General features: G+C 38.6%; 1 protein-coding gene across 2 annotated transcripts in view; it reads right to left on the bottom strand.

The window, feature by feature from the left end:
* MAP4K5 (mitogen-activated protein kinase kinase kinase kinase 5) overlaps window positions 1-22,756 on the bottom strand; it is a 109,037-nt gene that overhangs the window by 15,485 nt on the left and 70,796 nt on the right. For both annotated transcript variants that reach the window (XM_087952444.1, XM_087952445.1), the window contains exons 14-27: window positions 21,717-21,795; window positions 20,603-20,661; window positions 17,120-17,187; window positions 14,186-14,230; window positions 12,301-12,343; window positions 11,686-11,884; window positions 10,521-10,618; window positions 9,027-9,068; window positions 7,509-7,593; window positions 7,328-7,407; window positions 4,929-4,989; window positions 4,526-4,640; window positions 1,255-1,313; window positions 359-462 (exon numbers count right to left, since the gene is read on the bottom strand). In XM_087952444.1, coding sequence (XP_087808570.1) covers window positions 359-462; window positions 1,255-1,313; window positions 4,526-4,640; window positions 4,929-4,989; window positions 7,328-7,407; window positions 7,509-7,593; window positions 9,027-9,068; window positions 10,521-10,618; window positions 11,686-11,884; window positions 12,301-12,343; window positions 14,186-14,230; window positions 17,120-17,187; window positions 20,603-20,661; window positions 21,717-21,795 — 1,137 coding nt within the window. The remainder of the gene's footprint in view (window positions 1-358; window positions 463-1,254; window positions 1,314-4,525; window positions 4,641-4,928; window positions 4,990-7,327; window positions 7,408-7,508; window positions 7,594-9,026; window positions 9,069-10,520; window positions 10,619-11,685; window positions 11,885-12,300; window positions 12,344-14,185; window positions 14,231-17,119; window positions 17,188-20,602; window positions 20,662-21,716; window positions 21,796-22,756) is intronic.

Here is a 22,756-nt window from a genome sequence, read left to right as displayed (position 1 = left end):
CAGTATTCAATTTAAATCTATCTACAATATTACAACAAATATAGAGAGGTATACAAACTCCATGCACTTTCTCTGAAAATGCTCTCAAATGAGCTTTTATGGATTCGCTTCCCAAGGATTGTTATTTTATAGGCCCTTCTGTCCTGTTTTGTCTCCAAAAAACAATTGCCAATTTATCCTTGATCTTTTTAAAATTTAAATATAGACTAATAGCTTAAACTGAACTCAAAAACTGCCTTAGATCCAAACTCATTTGAGATCTCAAATTATTTCAAAATTCTAACAGCAACTCTACTTTTGGCAGATTCCTTTTAAAAAGTTGCAAAAATACAAGAGAGAGGTAGGAGGGAAAGTTTACCTTTATTAACATGAATTTCTGCATTGGTTCATACCACTGAAGCAAAACAATTCCCAATTGCAAAGCTCCACAGAGATATTTATGACCTGTATATGGGTTTCTTACTAATGAAGGAAAAAGAAAAGAATTCTGAAGTAATCATAATAGATTATTTTAATTTGCCAGCTACTTGAATTCATGTTACCATTTATCACAAATGAATCATTTATCACTATTCTCCTATGCCTGGAGTAACCTCCTAGAAAAGTCATGTGATGTTGCATCTCCACAGAGATATAATTTTTGTTAACATTATTAATTCAATCAAGTTCCCTCAATCTACCTCTATTGCAGACCGTATGTACTTCAAAGATTGCAGAACCACCACACTCAACATGGCCAATTGTAAAGGATTGGGATGGGTATTGTAGTTCAGTTTCTTCTTGGATTTCTTGTTTTTCTTTCTCAGTGGTATTGTACTGGTCTGGGCTTCTATGATGCATGATCTTTCACACTGTTAATCTGAGAGATTAAGCCTGAGCAATTTATACTTGCATGGAATCTCAACCTGCTATTCTCATCAATTACAGAACTATCCATGTAGTCTTCCTCAGAGAGAAGGAACTCTCTCTGCAATAGTAGTCAGGAAAACTTCTGAAGAGCACCTGCTCTACTTTAGCCAAGCTTTGACACTATGAGTTTAGAGAAAGAGCAAGAGGTGAGTAAACAGAAGATCAGGTTTTGGGGCAACCTTCCATATTATAGTGCCTTTTGAGATATACTGGATGATTATATTTCTGGTCAGAACAGTCACACAGGATGGAATTAAGATAATTATAGTCAAACATATGCAACAGTTATCACTCTAAGTGTATTGTAAATTGTAGAGTAGTAGAGATGGAAAGATGAAAACTTACCTATGCAACATTTGTGGCATCCTTTTGTATCTGGGATCTTTGTTGTTAAGGCAAATTTTCTGAAAAAACAAACCAACCCAGAGCCAACTGTTAAGAATAGATCAGAGGCCTCATGGGAAAATACTTTTTAACAGAGTTTTCTTTAAGCCACTTTTGATTTAAACCCATAGAATATTAAACAGTGACAGGAATGGAGTAACTGTTCTTGATGGCAATTGTATATGTTTACAAAATAAAAAAATTATGGAGAACACAGTTATCTCCAAATATCAGCTTTTGGAGACTGTTTTTGTAGCATTTTGGTGGACTTTCTGAAAATAGAAAGACTTTTTTCTGTTCTTTCAGGATTTTCTTCTTATGTAGACTCCTTTCTTCTATTAACATAAAAGGGTCTTCATTTTTAATATATAACACTTCACTTATAGTAATAAATCTAACACAAACTAAATTTATAAAAAAAAGAGAATAGAGATGAGTAAAAAGTGCAAGGAAAAAGAGAGAAAAGTAAGAATAAAGAAAAATAAATATATAAATATCAATACTTTATGACTTCTGATCTTCATCACAAAACAAATCTAGTAACTCTTTACCCCCTCTAAAATTAAACATTTATCCCCTCATCTCATATCCTATCACTTATTTATAAATATATCATAAAACATAGTATTTTCAGTCTTGGTATCAGCAGAAAGTCCATAAAGGGCAGTCAAAATGACATCTTAGTTTAACCATGTTTAAATTTGTTCTGAAGATTTCTGGTAGCTTAGTGAGTTTTACGAACTTAGTATCCTTTAAAGAAGCCCTGTCACAGTTATGGGCAAGAGGGCCGATTCCATTGTCTCTGGTGCTCAAATGTGTGGAAAATCACTGTTCTGCAATCTTCTTGCCAGGAGCAACTGTCTGGAATACATGTGGCTAATCTCTCATCTCCTCCTTATCCAGAGAGATCCAAGGAATTAATCTATTCATCAGTTCATTGGTTTTTGTCCCAGCTATTTGTTCTACTTTTGCAGAGCTGTTTTCAGTTCAATACTGCCCCCAGAAATTTCAGGAACTATTTTCCTGAATTCACTGACTAGAAATGCAATGCTTTAAGTATAAAATACATGGTACAAGAAAACTATATACTGTTTTAATAATTAACATTCTTCAGAAATATTGAATTCTAAAGAAACAAATTACCCATGTTTGACATTTCAGAATAGCATTCTTTTTCCTTCCCCAAATACATTTTTAGTTTTCTTTGCTTTCTCAAATTGTTTTTTTCTGTAGCTCTAGATGTACAGGAAACATTTCTCTAAGTTGGTATAAATTCAGTCATAATAAAAAATTCTATCTTTCTTGTATCCATCCAATTGGCCACTATTATAATATTCTTCTTACTGACTTTCACCTAGTGGCAATTTCAATTCTAGCGGTCATCAAGAACAAAAAACCAATTTCCCTTTCCTTTACTTTAACAATATCCTTTGTGTAACCCAACAAAGATCTCAATAGTTTTAATCACATTCTGTAATATCCTTTAACTGTTTTAATGGCTGTTTGCCATAATTTTTAACTTTCAACAATGCTATCATCTGTGAATACCATCTACTCTGTTATCTCCTATAGCATCAACACAGTTTAGAGTCCTGTACTCTATTTAAAGAACTATATAATTATTTTCCTAAAGTTATTTGACAACAGAGAGCCAGTGTGGCATAGCAGTTAAGTTGCTGGTCCAGACTCTAAGCCAATGACTCTGAGCCAATGACTTCCCCTCAGCCAAACCTACGTTATATGATTACTGTTGTGGGGAATATGCCTCTTTGCCTAAGGTGCCCTGAGCTCTTGAAAAAATTGAGAACAATTACATTCTATTTTATCAAGTATTGTGTACTTTATACACTTAAGAAGGTATCATGCCATAGTGCAATGAATCATATAGATAACTTGATAGAAAAAGTTTATATTCTATAACCGACAAAGTATAAAAAGAAAAAATGAGAAGAATAGAAAAAAGCTCAGGAATAAAACAAAAATAGTCCAATAATTCATGCTAGACAATTGCAGTTATAGTTGGGAATGAAAACCAAAGGAAGAAACCAAAAAGCACTTTACAATATATAAAGTTATTTTTAAGAGATTCTTATTTGTCCAATGTTCTGTCTTTTCTCCATCCCAAGATACCGAAAAGCCTCTCAATTCTGATTTGCAACTTTTAAAAATTATAAATGCTTGTTACATTATGGCTATAGCACAGAGTAAGAAAGGCTGGATTAAAATCTATGTTCAATCACAAAGCACATTGGGTGATTTGGGGTCAAACTTTGCTGGATTGCTATGAGGATAAAATGAATAAATTGAAAAAAAGAATATGTGAAGATGTCCATGTTTGTGTGGGGGAGAAAGATAGAAAAACAAATGTCAAGCCCCATGGAGAAGTGGCCTAATAAAAGTGAAACCTATACCAACAACTTTATTTCTGAAATTTATCTTCAACTTTCCAGACAAATATGCTTCAAAATTGTCGCGAATAAATTAAAATGAGAATAAAATAACTAAAGAAGGAAAGCTAAAGCGACAGAATGAACCACTTTACAAGCAGAAGGGGGGGGGGAACGACTCCCTGGAGGCCTGAATGGGACCAGTGAGGACAAGAGGCAATCTTTGAATGGGTTCAATTGGTGCTACTATTATGGCAATTTGTCTCCTTGCCTTGCTTTCAACAGAAGGAGAAAACTGTTGAAATAAAATCTTAGCAATCTCTCTGCTTTTCATGAACTATAGAATCTCTGGGTCCCAAACCATAAAATTTATATTTTTGTTTCACTTTCCTGAAATCAATTATCTATTTGTTTATTTGTACCCCGCTTGTATTATTTTTACAAACATCCCAAAGCGGCGAACATATCAAACACATTTTCTTCCTTCTATTTTCCCCACAACAACAACTCTGGGAGGTGGGTTGAGCTGAGAGAGAGTCACTGGCCCAAAGTCACCCAGATGGCTTTTCATGCTAAGGCAGAACTTGAAATCACAGACTCCTGCTTTCTAGCCTGGTGCCTTAACCACTAGACAGAACTGGCTCTCTAATATTATAATATTATAGAATGTTGCAAATACCCGTCTATGTTTGCAAACCTAGAAGGAGCAAAAACAATTTTCTATGAACATTTACAAGAAGAGGCAACAGCTTATGGAAAATATTGTCATGATCAGCTATAGCAAGCAAGCCAGATAAATGCCTGGGGCAAAATATCAAAAACTTGTTATCTCAAGATTACCATACCTTGGTAGTATTTTATCGGGAAATCGATGGGTCTGAATATGAGCAGCTATTCCTGTTTTTTTGGCTTGTTCAAACAAAGCTATTAGGTTATGGGAGTAGAGCTGGAATGTTTTCCCTATAACACAAGATGATATTTGATCTGTGTCAGACTCTTACATATCAAACTGATATTGCAAAAATAAATAAATAAGTAAAAGGAGAAGGAAACTTATAGAGCAGAAAAATTACCTTCTAAAAGAATAGCCCCCAAGTATCCATAGGTCCAAGCAAATTGCAGAATGAAAGGGAAAAAATTAAAGAGAAATGATTTTAATAGATTTACCAAAAGTTAAATTCAGTACACTGAAATTTTCCACCCCCATCTTTTAAACTTTATGAGACATTTATTCAGCAATATACATACCTGAGAGTGACATTAAAGTGTTGTTGATAACATACAGCCATGTGCACCGCCGTGGGAACAACTAAGAAAAAGTAGTAGAAAATGTTTCAGTGGTGAAATTGGGGGAAAAGGTATTTTGATTCTAGAGCTCCGTGAATTCCAGGAAATATAATTCTTGGGCAAACAAAATTATCCAAAATGTAAACACACAAGGAGACCTTCAACTCTCTTCAACCTGATCTAATATCAATACTACTAACAGGATAATTTGAAGTAATATTACTTGGAGGTAATCCCTTTGTATTCAACTACATTTATTGCTAGATAAATAAAAGCATTGAGATCAAATATCTTGTCTGTCAATATCATTATCAAACTTTTCAGAACTCCATGTCACTCACATTTTAATACTTTTCATCTATAAATTTATCTCTACCTCCCTCCCGGACTTTTAAGATCACTCATAATAATTCATATTGCAAAACTGAATACCAGGAACCCCAATCAAAGAGGTTGAAAAAGCAGGAACAATAACAGAAAATTGTGGTAGATCAAAATATTACATTGAGAAATGTAAAGCAATAAGAATACTTTCCAATCACATTGCAGGCTATACTGAGTGATACCGCTCAGAAAAGAGATGGATAAATTTTCCTTAGGAAAAATCACAGATTTAGGTCAATCATTATTATTGATTGATCAATATTGATCAATAATACTGATTGATCAATATTATTAAGTGTTGTACCTTATGATTCTTGACTCTGGATGAATGTATCTTTTCCTTTATGTACACTGAGAGCATCTGCACCAAGATAAATTCTTTGTGTGTCCAATCACACTTGGCCAATAAAAATTCTATTCTATTCTATTCTATTCTATTCTATTCTATTCTATTCTATTCTATTCTATTCTATTCTGACATATGCAATCTTTTTCAGGCCGAGAATATTCTGGATCTTAAGTGGGACCACATTCTAAAAAGTGGAGGAATCCAGAAGAAATACGTAACTTTTTGCTGAATTTAATTAGAACTAAATATCAAATTAGATCAAATGCAGTATGACATTTTATAATTACTGCCTATGCATTTCATATATTTTTCCTAACATCTAACATTCTCAATCTAATTCAGCAGCATCCACAAGGAGGGGCCAAAGAAGTCAGGATGTCTGCATAACCAAACAATCAGAACCCCACATCTTTTTCATTATTGTAGTTGTTGGTTTAAATTCATTGACTACCTTACTCCAGTGGACTCAGGGTGGCATACAAAACTAGGGAAAACATGAAAACAGCTAAAAATATTGAATCACAGGCAGCCCAAATTAAAATAATTATTAGACAGCAAAAACAGCAAAACAAAACAGGGGCCACTGAACAAATAAAAATCAACCCTGGGCCTGGGACCAGAGCATAGAGAGGAGCCACATAGGAGGAATCCAAGCCAGGTCACATGCCTATACAGCCAAGGCCTGACGGGTCCCCTGGAAAAATTCCAAGCACCAACAGGGGCCACCAGTCACCTGGGACAAGCCAATTCTGTGTGTTGTGTGTGTGTGTGTGTGTGTGTGAAACATATATAAATATGGGGCAGAGCTTCCACCATGTACTCTCCTGACACTCCCCCCCCCCCCGTGAACACAAGCCAGAAACTATGGCAACCTCTGAATTGTCCTTGCCTATGTCATACTTTTTGGTTCAGATGACTGCAAAGCTGAAAAGATGTCCCTGACCCTTTGCTGAATCTACAACAGTCTAGAGCAGTCTAGAGCATAGGGGGAAAAAATCTTCAATCTAAAACAAATACCAAACTACCACAGAGAAGAGATACAAAGAGGGGGTGGGCTGCTGGGGATTTGCAGGGGTTCGGGAGAGCCCCTAGCTAAGATTCTGTGCAGTTTGGAGAACCCCCAAATCCCACTCCTGGCTGGCCCCTCCCACCCCTCCCAGGAGTCCCCACATGGCCTGTTTTGAATGCAGGTAAGTGCAGGGCATGTGCGGAGACTTGGGGAGGGCGAAAAACGGGCCTCCCGAAATTCCAGAAGGCCAGAAATGGGCCCGTTTCTGGCTTCCAGAGAGCCTCCAGAACCCGGAGAGGCTGTTTTCACCTTCCTGGAGGCTCAAGGAAAGCCTCCAGAGCCCAGGGAGGGCAAAAACACACACACACACCCGCCATGGTACAGGAGGCCATCTAGGCCATGCCCACCATGGCCACACCCACCCAGCAACCAGGCAGAGAACTCATTGTTAAAATTTTTGAAGCCCACCCTGGATACAAAATACCACCCAGCCTGCTTGCCCACATCCATGACATTCTTAATTTCCCACCTGAGAAACGAGCATCATTTTTGCCTGGGTCTCTCCCTCCCTAGGGAATGACCACCTCCATCTGGGACCCAGAAAACATTCTCACTTACCTGCTCCATGGTAGCTTCATGCAGCTCATTGAGATTCAGCGTGTAAATGCCCTCCTCAGTCCCAAAGATAATATACTGATCTGTAATACAGTAGAAAAACCAATTGACTTAGCTACACAAGTTGAAAAAAAGTGAAAGTAACAAAGGATCTCAAATTTGCACACATAAAGCAATTTTTTACCTTTGGTGTCTGGGTGTATCCATGATGTGGCACAATTGATCTTCAAAGGACAGCCATCAAACACTTTTGAAAAACATGCTCCCATCTAGAACAGCATTAGTAAACAAAATACATCCCAATTTAACAACATGGGAAGTTCCTATTCGTTCTGGACAACCGTTTGTCTAGAATAATATAGGGTTTTCTGCTTGAGCAGGAGGTAGGGCTAGAAGACCTCCAAGGTACCTTCCAACTCTGTTGTTTTGTTGTTCTGACCATTATTACTACCTTCAACTGGTATAAACAAGGGCCAATGAATCTCTGGGATGAGAGATAATAAAAAATGGAATGAATCCTGATCTATTCTGTGGAACTTCAATACCATACAGGGATTTTGTATCTCCCAATTCCTTTGTAATGGGAGGATGTCTGTTTCTATCAACCCCCCTACCCAAACTCTGTAATTTGGGAAGGCATCAGGGGTGGAATTCTACCGGTTCGGACCGGTTCTATAGAACCGGTTGTTATGATTCTGTGCAGTTCAGAGAACTGGCAAATCATGCCCCTGGCTGGCCCCTTCCCTCCCCTCTCCGTCAGTCCTTATCGCACATGCGCAACATTGTGTGCATGCCCGACATCGCTGACTGCATTCTTCCCCGCCCAGTCACTCCTTAAGGTATTTTTCCCTCCTCCCGATCATCAGCTGTTCCTATGATCAGCTGTGCCGGGATTCCCCTCGCTTACTTTCTGCTTCGCCCAGGGGGCTTCCCTGAGGCCCAGGAAGGCAAAAAATGGAGGGGGGGATGCAGCAACCCCCCCTCGCCTGCTCTTCCATTTTTTGCTTTCTGGGCCCCAGGGAAGCCTTCTGGGAGCAAAAACGCCCCCCCAGGAGACTCCCCTGAGGCGCAGGAGGCCCCAAAATGGAGCCCGGGGGGTTGCTGCGTGCCCCCCTTATGCTTAGTTTTTTTCCTTCCTGAGCCCCAGGAAAGCTTCCTGGGAGCAAAAATGCCCCCCAGGAGGCTTCCCTGAGGCCCAGAAGGTCCAAAAAAAAGGGGGGGGATGCAAAAAAGAAGCCACGCCCACCCAGTCACACGACCACATCCACCTGGCCACACCCACATAACCAGTTGTTACAAAATTTGAATCCCAGCCCTGGAAGGCATAGAACAATGATGAGGGTTAGTTAGCTATTATTTTTAAATACTTATTTCAGCAGTCCGATAAAATACATGAAAGATTTATCTATATTAGTTTTAGTTAAGGGAGACTGTTCCATTAGCCAGTAAGATCTCACAGTGATGCCAAAGTCTCACAAGCTTCATTCTTATGCATGATTCCCAATCATTAAAGTGAGTAAAGGTGCGGGCATACATCCCTTTGAAAAATCCCATGCTCGTTAAAGAGGAGGATGGAGGCTAGGAGCCAAAGGAGGGGAAGAAAACAATTTGGGTTGGGGAAAAAGGGTGCAGATGAAACAAAGTTAAAAGTTTAACAGCAGAACAATATCAACACACCTTCTTTTTAACTGAAAGAACTTACCAGCACTTTTGGCGTTGGTGGCAGGCCATTGATTGCTGGCTTCTGTCAACAATAATAGCAAAAGGCCAAATTTGAATTCAATCTGAAATATTCCTAACATACTTTAGTAGGCAGAAAAAATACTGTCAAGAATGAATCAGTGTGTTCTGTCCTTGTTATTTATGGGATTGCTTAATAGTTACATTTGCATGTGTATTAGGATATTCTGCCAAGATAGGCACTCTTCGGGTGCTTTTATGTTTGGTATATGTCAACAAGGAAAGTGTGTTCTTGGCAGAATTCCTTCTTATGGAGAGATTCTTGTGCCAGGCAAATTGCTTTTATCCTCCGGAAAAGTATCATCTGTGCATGTTTTTGAAGTGTTTAATTTGTGCCTTAGTGAACCGCAGCTTGCTAGAGCATGCTAAATGGAATATTCTTTTAAGCATTTATTTAAAACATTTTCAATAAAGTAAATACATGTTAGTAAATGGATTTTTAAAAAAAAAGATTTCCAGGATTTCTGGAATGTTGAGCTGCAAACAATTGGAGAAAGAGATAGGAAGATGCTATGTAAACAGAGGAGAGTTCAAGTCCCCCTTAATTCCAGAGCCTCAGTGGGTGGCTTTGAGTCAGTTATTCTCAGCCCCACTTACTTTACAGAAGTGTCACTGTGGGGTAAAATGAAGGGGAACCCTACATAAGCTGCCTTCCATGATCAGAGGAAAGATAGGTTGAGGAAAGGTGAGAGACACATCTGACTAACAATGCTACACTATTAAAGCCTGGGATGAGTGGGATGCATAAGTGAAGGAGGGGTAGTGCCAATGTTTGCCATGGCTCCGTTTCTAGGCCTTCAGATTTGTAGATAGCTCTAAAAATCTGGGAAAGAAGAGGCTCGCTCGTTGACTTGGACCATCTTCTCAACCGAGAACTTTCCAAATGCGTTAGAGTGACAATTCTCAGAATTCCCATCAACACAGCCAATAATCTTAACACAGAGAGAGAATCTGAGGCTGAGAAAGATTTCTCAAATCTGCATTATTCTGGAACAGGTGTGTGTGCATGCATAGAAGAGTGCCACAGCAAACAGAGAGTTTTCAAGGATGGAAAAATAATTCTTTCCTTGCCTGCATTTCAGCCACCTCTTCCTGCATCTGTGTGTCTCCCCTTTTAGATATTTATCTCCCCATTTTTATTATTTTTATATATAATTCAAGTGGTGAACATATTTAGTACTTCTACCTCCTCCTCTTTTCCTCAAAACAACAACCCTAGCTGGAGAATGGGGCTAAAGGAGAGGGACTGGCCTAAAGTCACCCAGTCAACTTTCATGCCTAAGGCAGGACTAGAACTCACAGTCTCCCGATTTCTAGCCTGGTGCCTTAACCAAGCCAAACTGTCTCCTTTTTCTTGCCTGTCCCTCTGTAACCACTGGCGATCAAGAGTGCTTTTTGGATGTATCGAACGGCAATCAAATGTCCACGCTGCAGAAGGAAAGATATAAATGCCCACCAGGAATTCCCGCTTCTCCTTTTTCCGTGGCAGCTGCGGCATATGGCCCGATCCCTCAGCGTTTTCCTCAGGATGCTTCATCACAGTGTCCCCGTTACCTAAACAGCAGAATTGTAAATAGGAGTAAGCCCCACATGAAGAAAAATAGAAAAAAAAATAATCTAAACTGGGTAATGGGAAGAAGAAGGGCAAAACATTCACTAGTATTCCAGGGGATGACAAAACATTCACTAGTATTCTACTGGGAATCTTCATCCCTTCACCCAGGAAGATTTTCACCTCAAAGGGGAGACTAACCCAAAGCTAGTCATGAGTCCACTGCTCTGCTGGGGCCAAGAGATACAAGGAAATGATATAAAGAGGGAAAGACCAAGTTTTTTTTTTCTTTTTTCCTTGGACCTCCGTCCATTTTTTTACACATTATTCCTATTTTATGGCTTATGCTGTAAGTTTTCGTGAGTCTCCTGCTTTTCAATGGCAAGTAATCATGCTGCCAAATGTTGGTATCATGAACAAAAAGGACTCCAGGGGCATCAAAGATGGGTTTTGAGGCTTCAGCCTGCAGGAAAAGTAATATTTTGATAGTCTACATTTCTCAGAACACAAATAAGGGATTTTCAAGGGTTTATTTTTTATGCCATATACTGAAATTTGGGTTGATGACAGAAATTGTAGAAGACCAAATTCCCACCCAGCGCCCCTTCTAAAGTCTGCAAATTGGCTAAGAACACATGATTATGGTTGAATCAAGTGCTTTTATATACTGTGAACTGACTGTCACATTTTAGAAGTCCTCTGACTTAAAATTTAAGTTCTTCTGCATTCTGATTTGGGCATTCCAATTTAAAGAAGGCATACTATATGCCAAAGTGAAAATATTCCTACTGGGGAATAATGCATTGAGATATCCACCCAAAAGTATCAGACAACTTGATGGTACCATCTTTCCTCCCTTTTCATGCTGAATATTTTCAGGGTAGTTATAGCCTGCGTCTGAGCATACAGTGCAAACTTTCTGCAAAGATCTCCTTTAGTATTTGTTTCATCTTACATATTTCGGGAGGTCCTGATGAAAATGAATGAACCATGAAGCTAAGAGAACTTTGCATATACTGTTGAGCATGGTGGAAGTAATAATCCTCATTCAAGGAACGATGTTAGTTACCCAAATCTGTGTATCTGGCTGTGAGCAGACCAGGGCTGCTGACACTGCTGCTCATCCCAAATACAGAGGGTTCTAGCTGAGGTCCACAAACAGGTATGCTTTGTCTCCGGTGACCTGGTGAGGCTTGATTTTGGAAATCGGGACAATACTTGATCGTCTGGGACTTCTCATTATCCATGAAAATTTCTTCTAATCGAGGCTAAAGCAGAAACATAAAACATGAATGTTGCTTTTCCCCTGGACATTTTCTGTTTCTGAAGATGTGATCAAGCCTAACATGTTCCCTCTTTCCCAAGCCTGAGCTTCCCTTTATGCCTGATGTTTCTCCAAAATGGCCTCTCTGGCATATGAACAGAATCTCTATACCATATCTTTAAGTTACTTAGACAAAGGTCCCCAAACTTGGCAACTTTAAGACTTGTGGACTTCAACTCCTAGAATTCCTTAGTTAGAACAAGACCAAGTAATATTAAACAATCCCTGGAAATGTGTGACCAATAGCAATAAAGTGAACAATGGATGATACATAAAATCTTACTAGTTTTTAGAAATCTTGTTCCTAAAAAGCTTCCTTAGTGTGCAACTGTTGATTAATGCTTAGGAATATGCAATTACCTTTGGAGGCAGAGGAGGGGGTCCGGCTCTTTTCAATGTTGATCTAAAAAAGTCCAACAAAAGTGTTTATTCCCATCTAGTAAGGTAGCAGCATTACTACTGGTATCAAGAAATCATTACTGCTTGCAATTTCAAAAAAAATGGCTAGTTGCCCAGCATCAGGGGTGGGATTCTACCAGTTCGCACCTATTCGCTAGAACCCGTTGTTAACTTCTAAGCAGTTTCGAGAACCGGTTGTTAGAAGAAATTACTGGCCTAATCCTGTAAGGAAGGCAGGAAGGAAACATTCTGGTGTTGCTTACAGAAACTTCCTCTCCATTAACCTTTATTACATTCTTGGCAGGACTAGACTTCCTGTCTCAGGAACCTCTCTGGAGTTTTCTTTCCCTCTTTTGCTGGTACTCTGCTTGTGTGAAGTGACCATTCAAAGTTACAATGGCACTGAAAAAAGTGACTTATGACCATTTTTCACATTTACAAATGTTGCAGCATCCCCACAGTCACGAGAGGCCAGGAGAGGAGATGTGTGCCTCAATGTGAGTGATGTTGAGTTGGCCACGCCCAACCAGTCACATGACCAAGCCATGTCCACCCAGTCACATGACCACCAAGCCACGCCCATCAACTAAGCCATGCCCACAGAACCGGTTGTTAAAAAATTTGAATCCCACCCCTGCCCAGCATGGTTAATTTTGCAATAGTAGTATAGCTTCTTTCTTTCATATGGAATTATTTTTAAGTAAGCAAGCAAACAGAACTGATTATTGGTAAAATAAAAATACACAAAGATCACCCCTTTGAGATTTCTTTCCCCTTTGTAAATGAGGATATATCATATACCTGAGAATACCCCCTCCTGCACAAAGTCCACTGACAAGAAAAGTTATCTTAAATTTCTCTGGTGTTCCTCAAACCTACATCCTACTATACATGTGTTGTTCTACTCTTAAAGATACAAATAACAGACTTTTAAAAGTCATCTACTTCAATATCCTATGAATGCCATCTATAGCTACAACATCCCTGAGAAATGGCGTCAACTTAAACTCCAAAGGAGGAGTTTCAAGGTCAGTCCATCAAGTCCAATATGAGCTGGTCCCAAATAGACTTCTCATAGGACTATGTGGAAAATGAAAGAAATGATTTTACACTACTGCCTAGGCTGAACTAAGATTAATCTGGTCCACCATTTCATTGATAAAAAAAAAATCACTAGTAATAGCTCTGAATTTGTCATTTTTTCCCCCCAGCAATTAGGAATTAAAAATTAAGAGCCACTTGAAGCTCACAGAAGATTTGGGATGTTTTGTTTGCATCTTGATAGACAGTGCAATGTAATGTTGCAAAATGATACAGATCATTTTGGGAGGAAAACTGTACATGCTTTCCTAAACATGTCTTGAGATTCTCAGTCACATAGGTTATGGTTGTCCCAAAGGTGCTTTTTCAAGAGGCAACTGGACTTTCTTTTGTTTTTCCTTCCTTCCCCATCCAAGAAGCAAAGAGGTGTGAAGAAGCTTCTTGGGTGAGAAGCAAAACATCTTCAAGGAAAAGCAAAGAAAGTCCCACTGCCTGTTGAAAAAGCACCTCTGGGTTTCTCAAATATGATGGCTAAGCAAACTGAGAAGTTGTGGTTTTAGAGAGCAGCTAATTCCTTAATTGTCATTGCACAGAGTCTGCAATGCAAGTGGAAGCCCCTTCCAGAACCATCTGTTCTGAGTATCTTTATGTTGTAAGTCCATGGTGCAAGAAAAGCAAGATGGTTTGGCCTGTATCCAACGTGATGATTTCCATTCTCAGTGTGGAACAAACATAAGCCCTTTTTGGGGTAACAATTACAGTATCAGTCACTAAAGATAAAAAAGGTCAGCCAGAAAGCACTTACTCCTCAGCATCTTCATGGCCATTACCAAATTTGGTAAGATGTCCCCTAAAAGAAATGTTTACAAAATTAAAAAGGAAGAAAACAAATTGTAAATCAAATCAAAGTTCAGTTTGAGCAAGTGCAGCTGAAAGGCATCTATTTCTGTGACAGCTGAGAAAGTCAAGCGGCCAAGTTGGCAGAAATTTGCTCTATAGAAAAAAGATAACCCATAAAGGAAACCTGGAAGAGGCATAGATTCTCTGTGTCATCCAGGAGGCACATAACAATTATATCTGAAAGGAAGTTTTGCTCTGAATTTATCTTCAAACTTCAAAGGTTGAGAAACAATAGTCTATATGACAACCTTCCCCAGGAGTGACTGTAGCTGTGTGGGGTAGAAACTGCAGGAATTGAGTTTGGAGTGTTATCCGGCTGGAGCAAGCTAGTTTTCAAAACACTGAATTATCTCAATTTAACACGCTTCCTTCACCAATCTTCCCAAGGAACTCTTACAAGTTCATGATTTCCTTGGCCATTGTAAGCTTGGCTCAATTCATACATCAATTCTACACCTCCAGCAAGAAACATTATTGACCAAAGTTTTGCTCAGAATATCTGTGGACAGGAGAATTTTGGGGGGGGGGAATGTTAATGACAGTTTGCTATAGTTCCAACCATCCTCCCACAGAGATGGTTTAACTAATTCAGAAGAGAAACAACATGTTTGCTGAAAATTGTATTCGCTGAAAATCGGATTTAAAGTAAACTCTGTTTTCATTAGAATTCTAGCTGGTGAAATGACCCTTTCACATAGAGCCAAAGTCTAATAAAGTCATAAATCACAGTTGTGTGTTTTCTAGAGAGGTCCAAGAGTGCAAAAAGCTACTCTAAAGCCAAACTAAAAAGGCTCATTTTTTATTGCGTGGTGGTGACAATATCCAGGATTTCAGGCTTCCAAAACCCCAAGCATTTCCTGTTTATGCTGCTGGGCAGAACATGATCTCCAAGGGAGTGGAAGTTACATTTGCCCTGACTGGACGTTAGGGGCACTCGTATTCTACGTTATCACTGCAGCTGATGAATGTGTTAACACCTGGCCTCTCGGTTTCTTTGAGGAATTCATTCCGTCCAAAGCAGCAATGAATGCTAGACATAAATCCAGAAGCTCCTGTTTCCCAAAAGTGCTTTCTTTATCAGTTGCCTGATCCTGGAAGTCACTGCAGGACATGCCAACCCAAAGCAACGGAAAAGGCAAAAATACTCCTACGCAATCAGAGAAAGCCATCAAAAATATCATGAATATTTACAAACCAAAAGAGAAATTCAAAACCGCTAGGATTACAAAGCCCTTTTCCTTCAGTGAAAAAAAAAAGCTACACTATAAAGGAATGCATTTATTCATATGTATTCCTCCTTATCCCAGTTTTCCCTGCATTTTCTTTGGTATAAACCCCATGTCAAAAGTAGTAAATTCCAAAAGCATTCCTCTTCACTCTTTGTGATAAAATCAACTGTGATTTTATAATTAGTAAAGATTTATGGAAAAAAATATATAGTAAAACTATAATGTAATGGACTGGCCAAAAGAGGAATGTACGTAAAGAATGACCCACATAAATAGAGGCTATGCTGCAAGGCCCAATTCAAGGCTTTTTAAGGCAAAAATATTTTACTATGATGAGCTGCTTCTGCCATGGAACTAGCAGTTTTCTATTTGCATGGTGATATAAGAAACCTATGGTCCTCAAAGCTCTCAGATCTCAGATGACCTGACTAGGACCTATTCTAAAGAACAACTTTCCTAGGCTAGACCTTCTGGCTGCAGAAAAATACAATAATACTGATATCTGCCTCCTCCAATTTGGTGTGATCTAGAAGTATTGGACTTACTCTCATAAACCCCACTAAGCTGGGCTGGGCTACCTAGGAGAATGGCAGCGACTACCTAAACATCTCTTATGAATTGCTCAGAACATTATGAAGAATTCAAAATGGTTTCTCATCCACTCAGGGCTAGGGGTAAAGAGAACTGATCTCTCATAAAAAAAAGCTGCCCATAGGGCTAATATACGTTAGCTGTGAACTAAAGAGACAGCAGCAGCTGTATTAAACATGCCTGAGGTTGAAAATGTAACCCAGACTGAAAAACAACTTGTACACTCTCCCAATAGATTCCACTCTATGTATCAAATGAGATTTCTACAATCACATGTAACACAGTGCCCTTATCTCTCATTCCATGCTATGAGAAGCAGCACGAGGCAATGAGAATATGTTTTAAAATTATTCATATTTCTGAAGTTCTTATCCTTTAGAACCCCAGACTGGGCAAACTGCACCAACAGCCGTAGTAAACAAAGTGCTTCCTGATCAATTTCCATAACAGCAGAGAAATACAAGGCAAACCTCTAACAGGTTGGCCATACTGAAAGCAAGGATACGAGCCTTAAATAACTGGATCACAGATGGGCAACGTCTGTAGGATGAAGGACCACAACTGAGCCTTCCAACCTTATGAAGGCCACGGAACAGACAGGTTTTAATCCTCCCTCTCCCCTCCCCCCAACTCTCTTATCCAGATAGATATCTGACAGAAAATTAATTGGCTTATTCCTTTCTTTTAATTTTGATGCCACCAGACTCCAGAATGAGTCTGAATGGCACCAAAACCAAATTAAGTAAATAAATAATGCTGAAGATGGGGACAGAAGAGCTTCTGAATGGCAAACTATTCCCATTTTCAGGAGGTTTAATAGGGGGTTAATAGCAAAGGAGGAAAATGTTCCTCAAAGAGCTCCCCTTCTTGTTAAACTGAGCTTGGAAGTCCTCTCGAACTCATACCGAGCATTGTCTCCTACAGTCTCCAATATCTGCTCCCCCCCACTTTGCTCTCAAAAGTAAGATTAGCATGAAAATCCCCGCTATTTATTCAGGACAAAGCCATGCAAAACTTACTTGGCACAACCTCCACCATCAGTGAAAGGGCTCCAATGTGAAGCAAAGGGTGCTCCGGCTGGTATTCTCTGCCAATGCATAAAACCACAGATGAGTGACTTCCCAAGAGGACCCAATCCTCCAAAAATAAAGATTAGCACTGCTGCAACTGAAATGGAAGCTTTATAGACACATTTACAGCCAAGGCAAAACAATTCCCAAATTAAGACACAGGACTGGTTTAGTTCTGGTCTGGAAAATTCAAGCAAGACAAGGCGTAGCACAGTATAGTAGGTATCTAGAGGAGGAACCAGGCTTCGACCTCACATAGCCAAAAGCAGCTGCCGTAGTGGTGGAGGCTAGTAGTTTTGAAATACAGTAGTCCTCACTTAAGGTTCATTCTTTCAGCGGCCATTTGAAATTACGATGGCACTGAAAAAAGGGACTTATGACCTTGAAGTTGCAGCTGCTGCAGCATACCAGTCTCACAACAACAACGTTCAGTCCCACCGGGGCAAGACCTGCTTTTTGGGCAGCCTTCTATCCCTGGCCATCAACTGCCTCCACTGCCTGATCTTGCCATACCCACTGCACCCCACTCCATTATTGCAATGGCAAAAAAAAAAAAAAAAAGGAGAGATAGAGGAGTGGGAAGCTCAAAGGCAGGCAGATACAATCCTTTACCTTACTGAATCTCAGAGCTGGAGAGATAAACCAGGAATGGCTTGGATTGGGGTAGGTCCTTGCCTAACGACCAGTGCGATTCAGGTAAAAACAGCAATGGGAACTGATGGGATAGCTGTTGCTATAGGGTCTCCTGCTTGAGCAGGGGGTTGGACTAGAAGACCTCCAAGGTCTCTTCCAGGTCTAGTTGGTCCCAATATGGTATTTCCAATAAAAGTATCCTTTGAGGAATTTAATTGCCTTGGAGTCTTGCTTGCCATGGATTTATTACTTGGAACCCTGACAATATGACACACTACTTATTAGAATCAAGAAATGAGTTACTGCAGGACTTCCGGGTTGAGCCCTCCTCACTGATGGCCCGTAGATTGTGACTGTCCGCGGCTATGGTTTGTGCTCTTTCATCGGACAGCCCCAATCATTGCGATTAAGGGCTGAAGCTGCCTTGGAGGGGCGGTGGAGTAAGGGGAAGACGCAAGCCAGGTTGAGGGGAGCCACATCTCCCCTCCTGGGCTTGGTCTCCCCCCCCCCCCGAAGACGACTGAAGCAGTGGTCTAAAATGGCCACTCCAAAGAGGAAGACGACTGAAGCGGTGGTCTAAAATGGCCACTCCGAAGAGGAGGACTCAGCTGGACTAAGATTTGTGCAGGGGGGAAGAAAGAGGTGGATAACATCTGAACCGGGACAATTGGATGAAACAACTAAACAAAAAGTACCCCGGGATTAAGGTAACATTGAACTTTTAAGAAAAGAAAAGTGAACGGCGGAAATACAAAGGGACAGGAAAAAAATAAGAAAATAATTTTGACAGCTAAGCGGGGCTTCAAACCGGGAAAGGAAGAAGCCGGAACTAAAGACTTAGTTAAATTGGACTAAAATATTTCGGCAATAAACAGGCATAAAATAAAGCTGAACTTAAGATTGTCAAAAAAAATAATAATAATAAAATTTACAAGTTGGAGACTGGATTGTACTGGAATATTGAGGTTTGAAAAACCCTAAATAAAAAAATAGGGGAAAAAAGTGAGGACTTTGTATAACGGAGAGTGCCATCTTCTGACAAAAACTTGAGCTCAAACAAAAGGGAAAGCATCCTGTTTCTGTATGAACTTGTGTGGATATAACATTAAAGAAAGATTGAAACAAAGTAAGAATCTTAGAAAGTGAAAGCTGAACCAGAATAAAGAAAGAAGCAAGGAAAGACTGATTGTGGGATTGATTGACGTTTTTGGTATAGACCCTGGGCTGGAACAACTGAGAACAGAAAACTGGAAGAAGAAAGAAGGAAAGTAAAAGTGTTTTTTGTGGACGTCAACGATTATAAAATATAAGAGTGTGTAATGATGATATCTCTTCACAAATTAAAAATGGAACTTAAAAATATGAGAGAACTACTACAGGAAAGAGGCGAATCACTTTGCCCTGTGTTAGAAGAAATGGAAATGGCGATTGAAAAACAAGAAGAAAGAACTTTAGAGGAGGAGGAGTTGACTCAAGGAGAAGCCATCTTAAATAGACAATTAACACAAAGAACACTACAAAGACGAGGGGAAAGAAGGAAGGTTAAAAAGTTTACATTTAAGAAGGTAATCAAAAAGGGGAATACCTGTGAAATTAGGAGAGATAGAAAGATCCAGCAGAAAAGGGGAAAGGAAGATACCAAGAAAGAGAGGGATATAAACTGGAATGAGAAAAGGTATGGGAAAAAGAGGGGGAGGAGAGGCAGTAAGAAACAGGTGCATGAAATAAAGAACTATGGAAATAGTAAAATGATGGGGAAAAAATCATTTTTTCAGAGATAATGGTTGATGAACTAAAAAGGGGATTCTGCAGGGTTACAAGGGCTAACAAGAATATGTTTACAATTAAAAAAAATACTTAGAAAATAGGGTAATATAGATTATTAAAGAAGGGATAGATACTGATAACTTTTATTAGATGAATATATATCTTTATTTTTATTTCCAAAAGAAAAGTTAAGGTTTATTGAAGAAATTGTAATAATTGAAATGGATGTGAAGATGTTTAAAAATGAGGTTAATATCAGTGACCAGAAATTGAATTGTCAATTTTTTTCCCTTTTACTTCCTTTGAAATTAGAAATAAAATTAAGGGGGGGGGGGAGAAATATGCTGCGGAATCCAAATGAAAAGATGTAATGACTATTATTGTAACTACTTAAAAATAATGGTTTATTGGGAATTAAGATGAGAGAATAAAGGTATATTTTAACCACTGAGATGTTGCACAGAAAGCAGTAAAAGGGGGGAAACCTATACTTGTCTCTTTTGTGTGTGCATGTATATTAAAACTTGTATTAACCTAGAATCTATAGAAAAAATGTGTGATGGAAAGCAAATATGACAGATTAAAGAACTACTTAAATTAATAAACTACTACAGACTATGAAAAGGAAGGAGAGACATTGGTAACTTTTTTTTGATTAGGCAAACATATATTGCTACTTTTATTTTTAAAATAAATATTAAAGGATTATATTTGAAATAATTGAAATGGAACGAAAAGATGTTTTGATTGAGATGAATGTAAGAGACTAGGATTAATTTGCTTGTTTCTTTCCTTTTGGAAAGTTTGAAATGGAAAAGGTAATAGTAGAATTAAGTATGCATATATGAATGTATAACTATTGTCATATTTGTATGTAAAAGTGATGACCCAGAAATATGTTGTCCACTAAAAAGAGCTTTTTGTTTTTATGTGAAAAATTGAATAAAATTTGTTTTAAAAAAAAAAGAAATGAGTTACTGCAAATTAAAATTACAGAGAGAGGAAAGGAAAAAAAAAATAGTCAAGTCATACCATTTCATCCCGGGCTTCTGTCTCTTTCCTTAAAGGTGGTTCAAACTGCAACTTGTCAACTACAAAACATGTATATTTGCAATTTTAAACATAACATTCTCCTGCCATAGTTTTAAAAAGTTCAGGCGCTTGTGTGCACACATACATACCCAAACAGAGTTATAAAAGAACCCAACCTATCAAAAGCTCAAGTATATCAATATTGTTAATTGAAACTCTCTCCTTTAAAATAATAATTAAAATATGAGGTACCTTATATGATAATACTAAGGAAATTAGAACATATTGTTCCACATTAAAATATAAATTATTTTATATTAATTGATTTGTTGGCTTCTCCCAGGATATTTTTTTCCTTCTTCTTCTTTTTAATATGGAACAGTATGTAGCAGAATAATAAATCGGTTTGGTGAGTTCCAGCCCTCCCTTAGGTATGAAGCTAAACAGATGATTTGAGGCTGGTCAGAAAGAAGCAGTGGCAAAACTCTACTGGAAATATTGCCAAAAAATGGCATGGAATTATCCAGGCAGCACCACACATCAAGACTTAAAAGTGCATCTCTGTGCATACACCTTATGCACTCATAAAGAATACTTACATGTGGATGGTTAAATGATTGTGGATTTTAATAACAGGGTTTTTTTTTCTTTTTTGCAAATGTCAAAATACCAATTTTCTGGGCTAAAAGTATATTTGGTCAAAACACAGAGCAAGGGGTTGTTCCTGTTGCATGAAGCCTGCTTCTACTTTCTGCTAGACAAACTAAGCATAAATGAATTCACTGTGAACACATGTGGTTCAGCCTATTTTTCCAAGATTTTGCTCAACAGAAAGCCAGGATGATTAAGGAAGTTCAGCACCAGTTGGGGGACAGAATCTTTTCCCTATTTTTTTTTCCTTGGAGGTCCTGGACAACAGCCCAAGGAAATACCCTCAATTCAGTGTCTAAGTGTTCAGGATATTTTATTCCATTCCTCAGAACACCCTTCTCCAAGGATACTTGAGAGTTGTAGATGATCCAATCTAGTGGGAAAGACTACTTCAAAGATAAACATTTCTATCTGATTTAGTACATGACAGGGTGAAGACTTTTAAAACATATTAGAAACTCACAATTTATTTCAGATGCTGTCCTTTCGGCTCTGACATTTCTGTTGGTAGAGCGAATCGTGTGGCGAATAATAGGGTGTGGCTAGAGGATTCAGAAAAGCAGACATTCAGAGAGCCTCTTGAACTTAAAGAGAATTTCCTGCACAACCACAACACTCACATGTTTTTGCAGCTGGGATTTTTTTTTTTTCTACCTGTGGTTTGTACCAAGTTTCCAAGAGTTCATTCAAGTTCCTGACCTTATGAAGCTTTACATAATAATTTTATTTTTTAAAATTAAAAAAAACCATAAATAAATATTTTTAAAATAAAAACTTTAAAGAAGATTTCCGATTTAAGACATTTCACTGTCTGTAATAGTTTGATGCTAATTTATATAATGGATGTAAAGCAACATTTACATTTTTAAAGAAACTACAGAAGTTGGCTGATTGACTAGGGATTTAAAACAGGACAAGGGACAGGACAAAAATAAGACTTTTTAAAAAAAAGTCAAATAAGCATTAGGACTGGATAATTTCATATTAGAGATTTTCAATAAATCTCTAATTTATATTAATTAATAATATTACATGGTAAAACATTCAAGAATCTATCATTTATATACTCTTCTAAGCAACTACAGGAAGCCTTTGGCTTACTACCATTTGTTCAGTGACCATTTGAAATTAAAACAGGGCTGAAGTGACTCCAACTTGTGCCTGAGGTTACAGCTATTGCAGCAACCCGGTGAGGACATGATGACCACTTCACTCAAGATTCGAGTTCCAATTGTGGTTGTAAGTTGAAGACTGCTTATAAACAGTAACTTTCTGTGCCAGTTCAAATCTTCAAATCATCTTCAGGGACAGATCCACAAAGAGCATGTTCTAATAGCCATGAGAGCATTTCTTGTCTGGGTGTACTCATCAATCCCTGAGAATGAAACTGCCTAGCTCAGGGGTCCTCAACCTGTGGGCTGTGAGCCACTACTGGGCCGTGCCGCTTGAGTGGCTGGCCAATCCGAGTGCATGTGCATGTGCGCACCCCTCCACTCACGCTAG

Source organism: Notechis scutatus, chromosome 1 (genome assembly GCF_049901735.1).
Source record: "Notechis scutatus isolate UNSWTSFEM ecotype Mainland chromosome 1, rNotScu1.2, whole genome shotgun sequence".
Classification (NCBI taxonomy): Eukaryota; Metazoa; Chordata; class Lepidosauria; order Squamata; family Elapidae; genus Notechis; species Notechis scutatus.
Note: the sequence above shows the minus strand (reverse complement) of the source record. Positions and strands in the feature narration are given on the sequence as shown.